Source organism: Ahaetulla prasina, chromosome 3 (genome assembly GCF_028640845.1).
Source record: "Ahaetulla prasina isolate Xishuangbanna chromosome 3, ASM2864084v1, whole genome shotgun sequence".
Classification (NCBI taxonomy): Eukaryota; Metazoa; Chordata; class Lepidosauria; order Squamata; family Colubridae; genus Ahaetulla; species Ahaetulla prasina.
In genome coordinates this window covers 186,335,427-186,353,333 of record NC_080541.1, presented here as the reverse complement: position 1 = coordinate 186,353,333, position 17,907 = coordinate 186,335,427, and the positions used below count along the sequence as shown (strand labels likewise).

Below are 17,907 nucleotides of genomic sequence, written 5' to 3'. Positions count from 1 at the left end.
GTCTCTGTGATGTTTCCTTTGTCTCATGCCCTGCCCATTGTTGAGACACTTCACATTTGACTTTAGCTGTTCTAATTTTTACTCTTCTCCTGACACAAATCTTGCTGTATAGATTTATGAAGTTTCATCGACAGTATTGATGATTACTGAATTCGTGGAGCTCCTGTTGACCACTTGAGACTGTTTTGCCCCACTCCCTTTCTACCAATTGCCGGGCACTGCCTAATGGCCATGTTATTTCAGACTGCAGAAAGTGACCAGATACCTGGCTTCCCAGGAGCATCTCTCCATGTAATACATGATTGGTACTTTGAGAACAGCACAAGGTTTACTGCTAGACCTGTTTGTTAAATACAGCTTTAGCATTTTCTTGAAAAAGTGGGATTTAATTAGGAAAGAGAACCACATTCTGCCAGCTGGGTGTTGTTGGTTTTAGTCCAAATTAGGACAGAACTGTTTTTCTATTGCTTCTGCCCACAAGGGAATTCATGAAGCTGAAGTTCCTACCGTTTTCATTACTTTGGAGACAGTGCCATTTTGATTATTTTACAGCTGTTGCTGATCATGGCCACTTGCTGGCAGCAGTATTATTATCTTGAATGAAGTGGAAAGGAAATAATCCAATGCCCCTGGCATTAGTACCTTCACTGCACCACTCCACTCTCACTCAGGCTACTTTTGAATAAGACTCTATTGCTCTTCTGGAAAAGTACTAAACCTGCATTAGAAAATAGTCTCACTGACAGGTGAATGGAGGATAGAAAAGATATGAGATGAAGCAATAGAGGAATTTCTAAAAAACACCAGCATAGCTCCATCATCCATGCCACTCACCTGTCACTTGGGCAAGCTGAAGGTAGCTTTAGCTTCCATTTTAGACACCACCTACAAGAACTTAAGTCTTCCCTATCACATATTAAGGAGAGTGGTAATTACTTTTCTTCCTGGCAAGTGGCATTAACTGAAAGAGAAAATACAACTAGGAGAATCCACTAATTAGTGCCCTTAATTTGTCTACCTTTAAAATGCAAAGACAGCATCTGTAGCACTGAAGCAGAATAGGTATTGGATGTTGGGGGGGTGACACTGTATTTTTCTGCCAATTCAAGGACTGGAGGAGTGTGCATGAGGAAAAGCTCTTGGATATCTATAAATGATAGCAATCCCTTCCCTTCCCTCCTCCCTCTTTCATGAGACAACAAATTATGGCATGTTTAATACATCATGCTGGTCTCTGGAGCATGTTTAGTGGGGTAAGTTAGGGAACAAAAGGAACAAGTGATGACCTGCCTCATTTCCCAGGAGATTAAAGTCATAGTAGTTTTTCTTCGCCATAAATCCTCTATTAAGATAAAGATTTAAATTTCTCTTTCCTGTAAATTAATATAAAAATTGTTTTTTATTAATTTGCAGCAAAAATTAAGTACAGTGATTTCTCCTTTGTTTAAAAGTAAATGGGGAACATATAGCTCTCCAGAGGTTGTTCAACTGCTGTAAAATCTCCATTCCCACCCCACTCCAGGGAAGGATACTGTAAAATCTCCATTCCCTCCCTAATTCAGGGGAAGGTTACTGCAAAATCTTCATTTCCTCCCAATCCGCTGAGACTTGGGAGGCAGAGAATAAATGGGGGCAGAGCCAGTCAGAATTTTTACTACCGGTTCTCCGAACTATTCAAAATTTCCTCCAGAACTGGTCAGAACCTGCTGAAACTCACCTCTGCTACATTCCATTTGATATTCTCATAGTGGCTCAGACAACGAATGTCAGTTATTTCCAGGCATGCAATATGTTCTCCTCCTTTTAACCCTTGCAGGCACATTTCTTTCAAGAGGCACCTGCCCAGACAGATGCATGTTTCCAGTGTGGACTATGGCACAGAATTCCCACTTGCAGCAGAGCAGCCCACTTGCATTGGCCGGATCAAGCCTGAGCTGTACAAACAGAAATCTGTGGATTCTGAGGACCCAAAGAAAGAAGCTGAAAAAACCTGTGGGAAAATAAATTTTTCTTTGAAATATGACTATGAAAACGAGACTTTGATTGTGCGGATCCTCAAGGCTTTTGACTTGCCTGCTAAGGACCTCTGTGGCAGTTCTGATCCCTATGTTAAGATCTACCTCTTGCCTGACCGAAAACGCAAATTCCAAACACGAGTGCACAGGAAAACTCTCAATCCCACCTTTGATGAATGCTTTCAGTTTCCTGTGCCCTATGAAGAGCTGACCAACAGAAAGCTCCATCTTAGTGTCTTTGACTTCGACAGGTTTTCCCGGCATGACATGATTGGGGAGGTGATCCTAGAGAACCTCTTTGAAGCCTCGGATCTCTCTCGGGAGACCTCCATCTGGAAGGATATTCAGTATGCTACAACTGTGAGTATCTGTTATACTAGTAATGTAGAAAGCAAATGCAGATCGCCATTGTGAATGGTTTGATGTATTTCTATGTTCTATTTCTAATCACAAAAGTAATAAGAATTTGTTGTAATAAGAAGATGAGCAGATGCTTTTTTGGAGGTTGACATGTTGTTGTCCTTTCTTCTATTAATATGTTTAAGCGGCCAGAGGGCTCTCCACTAAACTAGCATAATTTAGAAGGATTTACACATTTTATAATCTGTACTATTATTTGTGATGGAAACTGATTTCTCAAGATTTATTTCAGCATGGAGATAATGCACATATCACAATTTATCTTGGGTTCCAGATTTTAGAGTTCACTATATATTTTACATTCTCGTAACTTTTTGGATTTAAAAGCAAATACACAAATGAGAGGCTCATTATACTTACCACCCTAATTTGTACAGTTTAGTTTTTTAAACAGAAATATTATACTCTATAATGTTACATTCTGATGCTGTGTAGAAGCAGAATAATAAAACTATAACAATAAGAAGACATGAACTTCAGTTTCATTTTGAGGAAACTAAGGCATGTGGCACATAAACCAAGTCCTTTTTCTCAGAATGGAAACAATTCTAAGAACCAGTCTGAGCTCTGCTAATCTTCTCTTAACCCATAACTGACTTCTGAAGGTCCTGTTACAAAGAGGGTTCAAGGAACTCTCTTAAACTGACTACCTGATTTGGAACAGGGAGTGTGATCCTATTCAAATTAATCTATGATCCTGATTCATTTTGACTAGAACCTTTTTGGTTGGATTGCACAGTGTACTGCTTTACAGAGGACATTCTCTTATTTCAAGATTTCCATTCCAAGTCTAATTTAAATATCTTTTATGTAATGGATCTTTAAATTAGACTTGAAAGACCTGACTAGAGTCTTTCCTTATTCTAGTGAAATATATTGCATTTTTATTTACTTGTTTGTTAGATTTATATCCCACCTTTTCTCTAGGCTCTCAAGTCAGTTCCCATGGGGAACTCCCTTCATAATATCCTCACAACAAACAACGTATGAGGTAGGTTGGGTTGAGATTGAGTGATTACTGGCCCATAGTCATCCAGTAATAACCACAGATGGGAGTGAACTGAACCTATATTTCCTAAGTGATAAAGAAATATCTACCCACCACATAACAATAGCTGGTTTAAGATATGAATGACCTATTCAGATATCTACTTTCTTTTGTCCTCTTTTTGGCAGTGCACTTCTTTTTCTGAGAAAGAAATATTATAGAATCCTTCCTGAGAGTCAAATTAGCTGCTAATATTAGTGAGAGTGGACTCCTCCAATTTTCATCAGGATCATAGTTCATTGGGCAGGAGTAATTGAACTCCCAGACACCTGATGATAAACCCACAAATATATTCATCCCTACCAAATCCACTATCAATTTAGGGAAGAGGAAAGTTCCTATTGGAGGCCTCCATTCTACAGCTAGTAGCAGCACCAGGAGGCATATTTTATGGACATCATAGTAGGAAAATAAAAGATGATAATGAGGAAGAAATCAATATAAAACCCCCAAGCCTTTATTTAGTCTAAAATATTTATTCATTTTCCATTAGAACAGGAAGTAAGACACATTCAAACCAGTGGTGGGATTCAAGTTATTCAACAACCAGTTCTCTGCCCTAATGATTTCTTCCAATGACCAATTTGCCAAACTGCTCAGAAGGTTAACAACCGGTTCTCCCGAAGTGGTGCGAACTGGCTGAATCCCACCACTGATTCAAACTATTCTAGACCAGGGGTGTCAAACTTATGTTGTCACAGTGGCATCACGTAATGTATTGGGATTTTTTCCCCCTTCGCTAAACCGGAAGTGGGCATGGCCAGTGTATGACACATCCAGGCCGCAGGCCGGGAGTTTGACAGCCCTGTTCTAGACTGATAGAGTGGTGTTGAAAAAATCCAGATTGTTGGCTTTGACCTCTAATAGTTTATTCTTTTCTCTAACCTGGTCTTAGGAAATTGTTGTTTTCATGTCTCCCATCTTTCTATAGTGTAACCCCAAGAAACAATCTGGAATCCTGTTACTTCTCTTGGATTTCAACTATTACAGAGAAATAAATTGTTTTCCCCAGCATAATAAGTCCATTTGATTTTTTTCTGCTTTTACCCAGACTTTTCTATCTAATCTTTGCATATTGTCCTAGAAGGCAGCTGATCAACTTGCTTTGAAGTCTGACTTTGAAAACAATTCACATTTTTTAAGTGAATGTGTCTTATCGAATCTTCTTTAAAGAGCTTAACCAAATTTGTATTAAATGAAGAGGTACAGAATTTGCCAATTGATTTTCCCTCTTGGAGAGATGCTGAGCCTGGGAAACACATTGACTGGAGCTTTAAGGCGGCTGCCTGGGAAAATTTTAATAGTTCAGGAGGAAGGAAATTATCATGCTAAGGCAGCATATCTGTCCAGATTCTGAGCATGTAATTAGTCTTGGAAGAGCTATCTCGCTTGAAGGCTTTTCTTATATTCCTGCCCCATGAACCCTTTCTGCTCTGAGGCTACAGAAGTAGCATGCCAATTGCTGTGCTCCAAGAGCAGAGACTTGTTAGTCCTATGTAAATCTTACCATTTTTCATTCTATTAGTATAACTGTCACACAGGTTAGCAAACAAGTGTTGTAATGTTGTAGTGATTGCTAACAGCTCAGGAAACAGAAAGTTTCAATACAGATGCAGCTAATTTTACAAGTTCGCTTGGTTTCAGAGAGTAGCCTAGCTTCTCTAATTGGCATCATAAATATGCATTATGTCTTAGCCAGACTTCACCCAAGGAAGTTTGTGCTTGCCCCTAATGAAGTTCTTAATCACTCCAAGTTAGAATATTACTATGGCTAAGAAACTGAAAACTAATTTTTCATAATGCTGATGCAGAGATATTGCCCTCTGTGAAAAAGTTTAATAACACCAACTGAATACTTAAGGATGGATATATAAAAACGTTTTCCCCCAAAGCAAAATGACTTTGAAAAGGACAATCTTATATGTGTTGTGGCAGATTTTCATCTTTATTCTATACTATTCTTTTAATAAATTATTTTCCCCTCTTTTGATCTTTCCAAATGATTTTGTTTCCACCTATGAAAATGCACAGTACTTACTAATATATAGTTTTATTGCCATATCCCAGATCTCCAATTTAACTGTCTTTTTAGGATTCATTATAGGATGAAATTTGGCATCAATAAACCAAAGTAAAGTATTTTCCTACGTGGAAAGAATCTGTGAAGATTTCTAGCCTTTGCATCTCCTCATTGAAATTATCTTTGATCTTTCTCACAGATATTACCTTCCATACATTTAGAGACCAAAAATAACATTCTTAATTTGTATCAGAATGATGTTGAGACTTTTCGTTGGCATTGGTATACTTCATCGTTGACAATATTACTAGAGTAATACTGTAGAAGAAGAGATTGAGATTGATAATTGCTGAATGAAATTATTCAATTAATATATTATTTGTGTGGCTAAACAAAGGTTAGCAACTAAAGCCACATGAATGGTTTAAGCCACTTTTTTTATACCAGTTAGAACTCTCCTGCCAATAACTCATTCTGGCAAGAAAACAATAATTCTGTAAGGTCTTTCTAGTGCAGTGATGGTGAACCTTTTTGGCACCGAATGCTCAAACAGGAACGTATGTCCACATGCGTGTACAAGCGCACATGCACCGGAGCCCCAGAAACTCAAAAACCAGCTAGCCTGTGTGCATGCGTGTGCTGGCCACCTGGTCTTCTGGTTTCTGGCATGAACATGTGTGCTGTCCAGCTGGTGTTTGTGTGTGCCGGAGCCCCATAAACCATAAGACCAGCTGGCTGGCATGCGCATGCACACCTAGTCTTCTGGTTTCTGGCATATAGATAGACACCGGCCCACTGGTCTTCATCTGTGCTGGAGAGTTGGAAACCCGAAGATGAGGTGCATGCGGACCAGCCAGCAGGTCTTCAGGTTTCCGAGGCTCCAGCAGGCACGAAGACTAGCTGGCCAGCGCGCATGTATGCACCGGGAACCAGAAGGGCGGCTGGCAACGGCACGCATGCTACCTCTGGCACACATACCATAGCTTTGCCATCACAGTCCTAATGCATGAATATAATTTTTAAACCAAGAAACCTACTGCGAAAGAAACAAACATCCAGACTCTGCTTATTTATGTAACACAGTCCACTTGTTTGTATCACTGCTCCAATTTCTGTTGATTTCCAGCTACAATAATGAGGCTTATTTCTGACCTAAGTATTTATATTTTGTAAAGCTTGAATCAGCTATACCTGAAAATTTGCCTTTTCAAATCATAATAACAGAAACAATACTTGAAAGTGTAGATAATGAAACAAAACATATACTCTTATATACACAGATACAGCTATCACATGGTTCCTTTTGTGATAAACCGTATTCTGGTGCAAAGAACAGAAAATTAATAGGGAGTAAAGGGGAAAATAGATTAAAATAGGAAATAAGTGAAAAGAAAAACTAAATATAGACATGGCATTTCTTAGCCCTGCTTGGGTGCACCAAACTTGTTACATCTAATGACCTTAAAACTTTTATTAATGATGCTAGTTTCAAAACTATACAAAAAGTATTACAACATCATTTCTTTTGACTTCAGACAGGTAGAAAGAGAACTCCATTTTGTAGCTATGTAGCAACCAGGTTATAAGGCATGCGGTGGCTTAGTGGCTAAGACGCTGAGCTTGTTGATCGAAAGGTCGGCAGTTCAGTGGTTCGAATTGCTAGTGCTACGTAATGGGGTGAGCGCCCATTACTCATCCCAGCTTCTGCCAACCTAGCAGTTCGAAAAGCACGTAAAAATGCAAATAGAAAAATAGGGACTGTTATGTATTTGAACTTTAGGAGGGAAGTTTGGGCTGTAAAAAGCACGTTGCTGATTGGCTGATGCCTCAGCCAAAATAGTATTTAAAGAGGGGTTTTGCCTGTTGGTCTTTTGCTGGGTCACAATAAACTAAAGAGCTGTTGTCACTTGTATGGTCTCCTGCCTCTTCATTGCCCAAACATAACATTGGCAACGAGGGTGGGATACTGAGGCAGCGAGACCAGGAAAAGAGCTGAAGGAATAACGGATTCACAAACCCAGCCAGTATCGGAAGCGGTTACATAGCAATGTCCAGCTATACACCGCCAGCACCGTTTGACCCTGCCAAGGAGAAATGGGGGTCGTACATGGCTCGTTTCGAGTGTTTCCTCGAAGCAAACGAATTACAGGGAGTCTCAGATAATCGGAAGCGTGCTTACTTCCTGAGTCATTGTGGACCAGAGGTTTTCGATACCACCGAATCGCTGTCGGAACCAACGCCAGTACAGTCGGTACCATGGCAAACGCTGCAAACGACACTGAAAGCACACTACGCTCTGGTGCCGTCGAAGTTTGTTCAGCGTTTTGAGCTAAGACAGAGAGTTCGGCGAGAGGGCGAATCGATAAGCGTGTACATGGCCGCATTGAGGAAAGCCGCAAACCACTGTGAGTACCGGGATTTGGATGACTCCTTACTGGAACAACTCATTTGTGGGGTCCGGGACATTTGTTTACAGAGGCGGTTGCTATCCAAAAGCAACCTAACCCTAGCCCTGGCCCTGGATGAGGCAAAGGCACACGAGATGTCCACCAAAGCGGCGGAGACCCTACAGAAACCGAACACACTGAACACCGGCACGAAAGCAGCGCCAGTCCACAGCGAAGTCGTCAAGGCCGAATCCGGAAGAAGAAGAGGTCTTCCATACTGGAAGGTCAGAGAGAGGCGACCGGGACGAGTGCGTGAACTGCGGCGGCCAACACCAATGACAAAATTGCAGATTCAGGGACGCAATTTGCCGGCAGTGCGAAAAGAAAGGACACATCGCACAGGCCTGTTGAGCCCCACAACCGTCCTGCCCAAAATTCAAACTGGCCAATCAGCAGAGCGCTGGACCGATGAAACGGCCAGGGATTGGCCCATCCAAAAGAGGCGCGAAATTGAACCAAACAACTGTACGAGTGGGTCACGCATCAACGCGACTAGAAAAGAAGATATTCACACGGACGCACATCGAAGGAGTGCCGTGTAAAATGGAGGTGGACACCGGCTCGTCGATCACGATCATGTCCTGGGACACCGTCGCGAGGAACCTATCAGATGTTGCGAAACGCCAGCTACAAACCCAAAAGCTGAGAGTGCAAGACTACCAGGGAAACCGGATCCCTGTTCGAGGAGTCACGTCCGTCAAAGTGAGATACGGGAATTTTAAGAAAACTCTACCGATCACCATCGTAGATGGAAACCTTCCAAGCTTGCTAGGCCTGGACTGGTTCAGAGCCCTAGGGATGGAAGTGACCGGGGTTCACAGCAGTGGAGTCAACCTAAAAGATGAACTGCTGAAAGAGTTCGAGGACGTCTTCCAGGACTGCCTGGGCAAGTACGTGGGGACCCCTATTTCGTTTAATTTAGATCCCCAGGTGGCTCCCATTAGGTTAAAGGCTAGGTGGGTCCCATTCGCCCTTAAGCCCAAGATTGACCGGGAGTTAGACAAACTAGTAAACCAGGGCATACTAGTCCCCGTCGACCATGCCAAATGGGAGACACCGATTGTGACCCCAGTCAAACCGGACGGATCAGTCCGGATTTGCGCTGACTACAAAGCAACGCTTAACAAAGCATTGCAAAAGAGCGCATACCCCGTTCCCGTAGTGCAACATCTGTTACACTCATTGGGACAAGGGCAGGTCTTCGCCAAACTCGATTTGGCCCAAGCCTACCAACAATTACCCGTAGACAATGACACAGCCGAGGCGCAGACGATTGTAACACATCGGGGCGCTTTCAAATGCACTCGACTCCAGTTTGGAGTCAGTGTAGCCCCAGGGTTGTTCCAAAATCTAATGGAACGTCTGCTACAGGGAATACCAGGGGTCGTGCCATATTTTGACGACGTACTAGTTTCAGCAGAGAACTTAGATGAGTTAGGGGTCAAACTACGGAAGGTCTTGGGCATTTTCAGGTCTGCTGGACTTAAGGTCAAGCTCAACAAATGCCAGATAGGAGTTGAATCCGTAGAATTCTTGGGTTATCAAATAGACAGAGAAGGCATCCACCCCACAGAGAGCAAAGTGCGAGCCATTAAAAAGGCTCCGGCTCCCAAAAATAAGGCTGAATTACAGGCATTTTTAGGGCTTGTGAACTTCTACGCGGTTTTCTTGCAAAATAAGGCAACAGTAGCAGAGCCGCAGCACAAGCTATTGGCGAAAAAGGCTGTTTGGATGTGGGGCAAGGTTGAGGCTAGGGCATTCAAGGGCGTTAAGAACCTCTTGTCCAGTGATAGCATGCTAATCCAATACAATGGGACATTACCACTAGTGGTAGTCTGTGATGCGTCACCCTACGGGGTAGGGGCTGTCCTCAGCCATAGGCTACTGAACGGATCGGAAGCCCCCATAGCATATTTCTCCCGCACAATGTCAGCAGCAGAAAGAAACTACAGCCAGCTAGACAGGGAGGCCCTGGCCATAGTTTCGGGAGTTAAAAAATTCCACGAATACCTGTTTGGGCGACAATTCGAAATAGTAACAGACCACAGACCACTATTGGGACTCCTGGCGGGGGACCGTCCAACTCCGGTGGCACTATCACCCAGAATGACCCGTTGGACTATCTTCCTGGCGGCATACTTGTACAAATTGTCCCACCATCCGGGGAAGGACCTAGGACACGCAGACGCTTTGAGTAGATGCCCTTTACCAGAGACGATTGAAGACCCGACCCCAGGGACACCCATCTTACTCTCTAGACTCTGGCCCGGTCACTTCTAAGGAAGTGACTAGGGCATCGTACAGAGACGTTATTATAAGGACTGTAATCGGTTGGGTACAGAGGGGATGGCCTGATGCACCGGGGGATCGGTTCAAAGACTTTACAAAAAAATGTTCGGAACTGTCGGTTCAAGGGGGTTGTCTGTTATGGGGGGATAGAGTGGTTATTCCGGAGAAACTGCGAGAAAACGTGTTGGAACTGTTACATGTGGGTCACCCGGGGATTGTGAGGATGAAAAGCCTGGCGAGGAGTTATGTGTGGTGGCCACAAATGGACAAAGACATTAGCGACAGGGTAGGAAAATGCCAGGCCTGCCAAGAGTCAAGGCCACTACCCCCAACAGCCCCCACAAGGAAGTGGGAGAAACCCCAGGGTCCTTGGTCCAGGATCCACATAGACTTGCCGGGCCATTCCATGGGCAAACCTTTTTAATCGTGGTAGACGCATTCTCAAAGTGGCTAGAAATCTTGCTCATGAAAGCCACAATAGATGAACCCGTAATTACAACATTGTGGCACCTTTTTGTAACACACGGGTTGCCCAACACCCTAGTGTCCGACAATGGCCCGCAATTCACGGCTACCCAATTCGAGGGGTACTTATTTATTTTTTTTATTTTATTTATTAATCAAACTTATATACCGCACCATCTCCTGTAGGACTCAGGGCAGTTCACAGGCATATTAAAACAATATAATAAATAAACATTAAGACCCAGTTAAAACTAAATATTATCATGGCCTGGTCACTAAAACAGTAAAAACCAATAAAAACCCCATTAAAATATGCTAAAACATTTTATCTTAGGCTAGTCCTGCGCGCTGAAATAATAGAGTCTTCAGTTCACGTCTGAAGGTCCGGAGGTCGGGTAGTTGTCGTAATCCTGGAGGAAGCTCGTTCCACAGGGCTGGTGCCGCCACAGAGAAGGCCCTCCCCCTGGGGGCCGCCAACCTACATTGTTTGGTCGACGGCACCCTGAGGAGGCCCACTCTGTGGGAGCGCACAGGTCATTGGGAGGCAATCGGCGGCAGAAGGCGGTCTCGAAGGTATCCCGGTCCTAAGCCATGGAGCAGGATAGGTGTTATATGGGAGCAACGCGGTGCTCCCTCTATCACCCGCGCGGCCGCATTCTGGACTAACTGGAGCCTCCGGGTGCTCTTCAAGGGGAGCCCCATGTAGAGAGCATTGCAATAGTCCAGGCGGGAAGTGACGAGGGCGTGAGTGACTGTGCGTAAGGCGTCCCGGTCAAGGAAGGGGCGCAACTGGCGAATCAGGTGGACCTGATAAAATGCTCCCCTGGCGACGGCTGTCAAATGATTCTCTAAGGACAGCCGATCTTCCAGGAGGACGCCTAAGTTGCGCACTCCCTCCCTGGGGGTCAGTACTTCCTCCCCCACAGTCAGCGATGGTGTAAGCTGACTGTACCGGGACGCCGGTACCCACAGCCACTCTGTCTTGGAAGGGTTGAGTTGGAGCCTGTTCCTCCCCATCCAGACCCGCACAGCCTCAAGACACCGGCCCATCACCTCGACAGCTTTGTTGGGGTGGTTCGGGGTGGAAATGTACAGCTGCGTATCATCAGCGTACAGATGATAATCCACCCCGAAACCATGGATAACCTCACCCAGCAGCTTCATGTAGATGTTGAACAGGAGAGGCGAGAGAACAGACCCCTGAGGCACCCCACAAGTGAGGTGCCTCGGGGCCGATCTCTGCCCCCCTGCCAACACCGTCTGCGAGCGGTCAGAGAGATAGGAGGAGAACCACCGATAAACGGTGCCTCCCACCCCCAATCCCTCCAACCGTCGCAGCAGGATACCATGGTCGATGGTATCAAAAGCTGCTGAGAGATCTAAAAGAACCAGGACAGAGGAACAACCCCTGTCCCGGGCTCTCCAGAGGCCATCCACCAACGCGACCAAAGCCGTCTCGGTGCTGTAACCGGGCCTGAAACCGGACTGGAACGGGTCCAGATAGACAGATTCCTCCAGGTGCTGAGGAAGCTGATATGCCACCACACTCTCAACAACCTTCGCTAAAAAGCGAAGGTTGGAGACTGGACGATAGTTCGCTAAAATAGCCGGGTCCAAGGAGGGCTTCTTAAGGAGGGGTCTCACCACCGCCTCTTTCAAAGCGGCAGGGAAAACACCCTCCAACAAAGAAGCGTTGGTAACTTCCTGGAGCCAGCACCATCCAGGAGGGACACGGGTCCAATAAACATGTGGTGGAGTTCAACCTACCCAACAACCTGTCCATGTCCTCAGGAGTCACAGGATCGAACTCAGCCCAGATAACATTCTCAAGACTCGTCTCCGCCATCCCACCTGAATCTATCCAATCAGTGTCCAAGCCATCCCGAATCTGAGCGATTTTATCAGACAGATATTGAACAAAATCCTCAGCACGTCCCTGTAAGGGTCCTCCCGAGCCTCCTGCCTAAGCAGGAGTGGGTCACCTAAACAGGGTGGCTGGGCGATTATCTGCCGATGCGATGAGTGCGGAGAAATAGTTATGTTTCACCACCCTGATCGCCACTAGGTAGGTCTGAATATATGACCTCACTAGTGTTCGGTCTGGTTCGGAGGGGCTGGACCTCCAGGCGCTCTCTAGGCTTCTTTTCCGGCGCTTCATCTCTCTCAGCTCCTCGTTATACCAAGGAGCTGGTCGAGTTCGTCGCTGGGTCAGAAGCCGCAAAGGCACGACGCGGTCTAAGGCGCCAGCGGCCGCCTCATCCCAGGCGGCCGCCAGCTCCTCAGCCAAGCCTTGGGCTAACTCCCTCGGGAATGGCCCAAGCTCCATCAGAAACCTCTCAGGGTCCATCAGGCGCCTGGGACGGAACCATTGAACCGGTTCCGTCTCCCTGCGGTGAGATGCAGCGGTCCGAAAGTCTAGCTGAAGGAGTAAATGATCAGACCATGACAAGGGTTGAGATATTAGTTCCCCTAACTCCAGATCATTTAGCCACTGTCCCGAGACGAAAATCAAGTCCAGTGTGTTACCCCCGACGTGGGTGGGGACCGCAACTACCTGGGTCAGGTCCAAGGCCGTCATGGAAGCCATGAACTCCCGAGCTGCCATTGACGAGTCGCCCGCCGACGGCAAGTTGAAATCCCCCATGACCATAAGCCTGGGGGTCTCAACCGCCGTCCCGGCTATCATCTCCAGCAGCTCGGGCAGGGCTGCCGTCACGTAGCAAGGAGCCAGGTACGTGATCAGCAAGCCCACCTGCACCCCCCGGCCCCACCTCACGAAGAGGGTTTCACAACCGTTTATCTGCGGGACAGCGACCTCCCTCGGAGCCAGACTCTCGTTAATAACAACCGCTACTCCCCCACCCCTACCCTGGGCCCTCGGCTGATGAAATGCACGGAAACCCGGCGGGCACATCTCAGTGAGGGGAACCCCCCCCTCCGTGCCCAGCCAGGTCTCCGTAATGCCCATTAGGTCCGCTCCCCCCTCTTGAATAAGATCGAATATGAGGGGGGCCTTATTCATGACGGACCTGGCATTACATAACATCAGCCGAAGGTCCAGGTTCCGGGGGATATAACCACTCGGGACCTGAGTAAAGCCTAGGGGCCCGGAGTGCGGTATCGCTTTTAAACAGCGAGGACGCACTCCCCGAACCTGATACGAGCCCCTGCTTCCGCCATACCTGCCCCTCCCTTGAACCGTGCAGATGGAAGTACCCATACATGGTCGAGCCTTAACCTCCTCTAAGACCTCCAATTTACAAACCTCCAGATCGTGAACCTTAGAAGGGACTAGCCTAATCCCCTGTGGGCATGCCCCCCCCCACCCCCTAACCCCTTATTTGAATTGGCTAAAAGTTTACAAAAACATGAATTTAAAAACCTCCTTAACCCTCTCTTAGAAGCATGCCACCTCTCGGGATTCCAAAATCCGTTATCGAGGTAGGCCCTCGATAAAGAGGGGGGCCATACCATGAGAGGGGCATCTCGCAGTGCAAGAAGCTGATTATGTGAGAGAGTCATCAGAGATTAAAGAGAATGGTGGTATCCTGGTTTGTCGAGGTCTCAAATGACAGTCATTGGACAGAAACCTCCAGCTGGAAAACGGAGAGGTCTTAAAAAGTGCATGGTTTAAATAGCATAATCCTGGGTGGAACTAAGATGGTCCACCCCCCAGGTTCTCACGGAGGTTCCATCAAAGGGAGAAAAGAGCAGTGCCCGTCGCCAACGCGGGACGTCTTCCACGATAGCCTTGCCATCGCCATCGTCACCGCCCTGGCATCCAGCCGCCACTCAAGGAGCCCCCCAAGGACCCCAGCGGAGCCCCCGAGAAACCATAGAGCCCCCTCGGGGGGAAGGGGGACAGTCACTGTTGCCATTGCCGTCTTCGCCATCCCCATCCGGGTATCGCTGCCGGCGTAATAGATGTTTAAAGGCAACCACCGTCCCCTTAGCATAACAACCCCCAACAACAAGGGCCCCAAGGCTCGAAGGGCTCCGCTGGGTACCCAGCTGGGCTCCAAAAGTTTCCAAAGTTGTTTTAATCGTTGTTAACTTGATTAAGGCACCAAGGCCCAAGCGCCCTCCGCCACGACTGTGGGCTCTGTTGGCTCTCCAGGGGAGAGAACTGCCGGCTCCCCCAGCACCCCAGCTGCCCGGCCCCCACTGGCAAGACAAACCTGCCAGTATAAACAGGCCGAGACAGGCCGAAATGATCCGGAAAAAACTTGGCAGCCGCTCCCCCTTCAGGCCCACAGGCCCCCAGTCCTCCTCAAAGGCCTAATTCACAGATCTTCGCCATCCCGGCTCACCGCCTCAGCAAGTCCTCGGTCCATCACCTCCGCTGCCCCAGACGGCCTCACCGCTGCGACCCTCGGTCATCCACGCCGCCTCCGTCAGCCGCCACACGCCACTGCAGCCTCCAACAGAAAGCACCAGGAAACACCAGGAAGCGCCGGGAAAGCCGCCAGCGACCAGCCACCGCCCCATCAGGCCCGCCGCGCCTGGAAGCCGCGCCCAGGAACCGCCGCTTGCTTCCGAACCTCCGTTTCTGTCGTCCCGACCGTCCTCGAGGGCAAAACAACCCTCATCGGGACGACAGGATGTTCCTCAGCGAGGTACAGGGGCCATGCTAGAAAAAAGCCCCCTCCTCGGCCCAACCTCTCCGGAACGGACCACCAGCCTCCGCCCCGATTCACCACACCGCCATCTTGCGCATGCAGAAGAGGGCATCCGACATGTCCTCTTGGCGCCTTTCCACCCGGCGACGAACGGACTTGCAGAACGATTCGTTCGCAGTGCCAAGGAAGCGCTATCTAGAATAACCCCCCGGTGATTGGCAAACCAAAATCGATTCCTTTCTAGCGGTACAACACAGATCCCCCTGTGTAGCCACAGGGCGCACCCCATCAGAACTATTGATGGGTAGGAAACTCAGGTGTCCCTTAGATCGATTAAACCCAACATACTCCCCTGACGGGTACCAAGGCATCCAGGAAAAAACCAGGGAAATGGCAACGGGTGATTTAGTGTGGGCACATAACTATAGTGAAGGCCCAGCATGGCTTAAAGGAACTATCACTGGAGTAACAGGTCCAAAATCATATACAGTGGACATGGGGGATGGCCGAGTTTGGAGGCGCCACATAGATCAATTACGAAAAAGGGTACAAAACAAACCAGAAACCACACAACCAGACCCTGAATACCAAATATTTGAACCAACAGCTAACTCAAACCCGCGGCGATCGGAGGACTTATCTGAACTTGAAGAAGTCCAGCGATGCCAACCGGCTCCTCCAGAAGACTGCAGGGACGACTCTGCAAGTAATCCAGGACCGGAGGGCCCAGAGGAGGAGCTGGGAGGAACAAACAGTCCCTCCGACCAGCTCGACTCACTCCCAGGGAATGAATTGCGCAGGTCAGAAAGAGTTAGGAGACGCCCTGTCTACCTGTGTGACTACGTGGAAAAATAACATGCAAATTCCATGCAAAAAAGTGGCACAATACGTTCTGGGAGGGGAAGAGTGTTATGTATTTGAACTTTAGGAGGGAAGTTTGGGCAGGAACAAGCACGTTGCTGATTGGCTGATGCCTCAGCCAAAATAGTATTTAAAGAGGGGTTTTGCCTGTTGGTCTTTTGCTGGGTCACAATAAACTAAAGAGCTGTTGTCACTTGTATGGTCTCCTGCCTCTTCATTGTCCAAACATAACAGGGACCACCTTTGATGGAAAGGTAACAGCGTTCCATGTGCCTTTGATGTTGAGTCATGCCGGCCACATGACCATGGAGATGTCTTTGGACAGTGCTGGCTCTTTGGCTTTGAAATGGAGATGAGCACTGCCCCCTAGAGTCGGGAACGACTAGCACATATGTGCGAGGGGAACCTTTACCTTTCTACCAACCAGGTTATACATCTTTATTTTAAAACTGCACTTCTGTGCATCTTTATAGGATAGACTTTTTAAAAGAAAAAGCCTGGGATGTCAGACTGAATGATAAAGCGCATGTGATTAAACTCAGCCTTGTTTTCCTGCTGTTGCAACCGTATGTATTAGCATATGGCACTTGATTGTGTTATAAACACAGAAGATATTACACTCATTAATTAAGTGGTGCTCACCTAGAACAATTGCATTTACGAAAAAATGCCAGTGTAGTGATACCTCTAAGAAGTACCAGAAATTACAGATATTTCATACATATCATTGGATGCAACATTTCTGGAATATGTAAAGATATAGGATAATGAATACCTTTGTTAAGAGTCCCAAAGAAACAGACAAATGAACATTAAACTTGCATCAGCAATATTCATGGAGGAGTATTTTAAAAAGCTCTTTCCCTTCTACTGTCATAATTTTATCAGATAATCAGATACTGTGTGCAGGCTTTGGTTTTCTTGCAAAGTTATATCACCAGTTTTTACTATGATAAATACTTCCAGGTTATAGAAAGGTTTATAGCAAACCTTTCCTGAAATCTGCTGGCATGGTTGCCAGTTTAATCAGATCTTATTCCATGTTTCTTCATTGTCAATTGGTCACTTGGATAACTTGGAATAAATCGATTGTGATAAGATTATGACAGCATAAATTGCTTATGACAAGTTTAGCTTCTTCAGTGTCCTAAGTGTGGAAAGCTGCTTAGAATATGTCATACTAGCTGCTTATTCAAGCTCTCCAGAGGAGAAAATCTTTAAAACTTAATTCTAGTTCTGATAGATTTGTTTCATAGCAATTTTTTTTCAATTTCTGAGAATAGACAACTATTCTCTATGGACCAGAATAAGCCAAAATTGCACTTCTAGATGTTATTGTCTGTTTTGAAAGTTTCCAGTTAGCCTTCAGAAAGTCATCCTGCTCACCTTTCAGTATAGGGTTGGCTGTGCCTTGGTGAGCCAAATGGTACTTTTTCAAGATGTTGCCAACTTGATAATTTCATAAAAAAACCAAAATGTTGTCTAACAATATTAGAACTATGCTGCATTTTATGGCTATTTCATAATTTGACATTCACAATTTTGGTGGTCGTTATAGTATATAATTACACTAGAGGATATGGTTTAGTAGTATATAAGTACTAGTAATAGATAATGGTATCTAATTACTCGCTTTCTGGTGTAATGGAGTGACCACAAAAGCATTGACATGCCATCAACAATATTTGGCTTGCGAGGTATAACACTGTCCCTTCTGCCCTTG

General features: G+C 46.3%; 1 protein-coding gene across 3 annotated transcripts in view; it reads left to right on the top strand.

The window, feature by feature from the left end:
- SYT6 (synaptotagmin 6) overlaps positions 1-17,907 on the top strand; it is a 178,283-nt gene that overhangs the window by 93,861 nt on the left and 66,515 nt on the right. For all 3 annotated transcript variants that reach the window (XR_009154479.1, XR_009154480.1, XM_058177576.1), the window contains exon 3: positions 1,817-2,375. Coding sequence is in view for 1 of the 3 variants with exons in the window: in XM_058177576.1 (XP_058033559.1) it covers positions 1,817-2,375 (559 nt within the window). In the remaining 2 variants the exon portion in view is untranslated. The remainder of the gene's footprint in view (positions 1-1,816; positions 2,376-17,907) is intronic.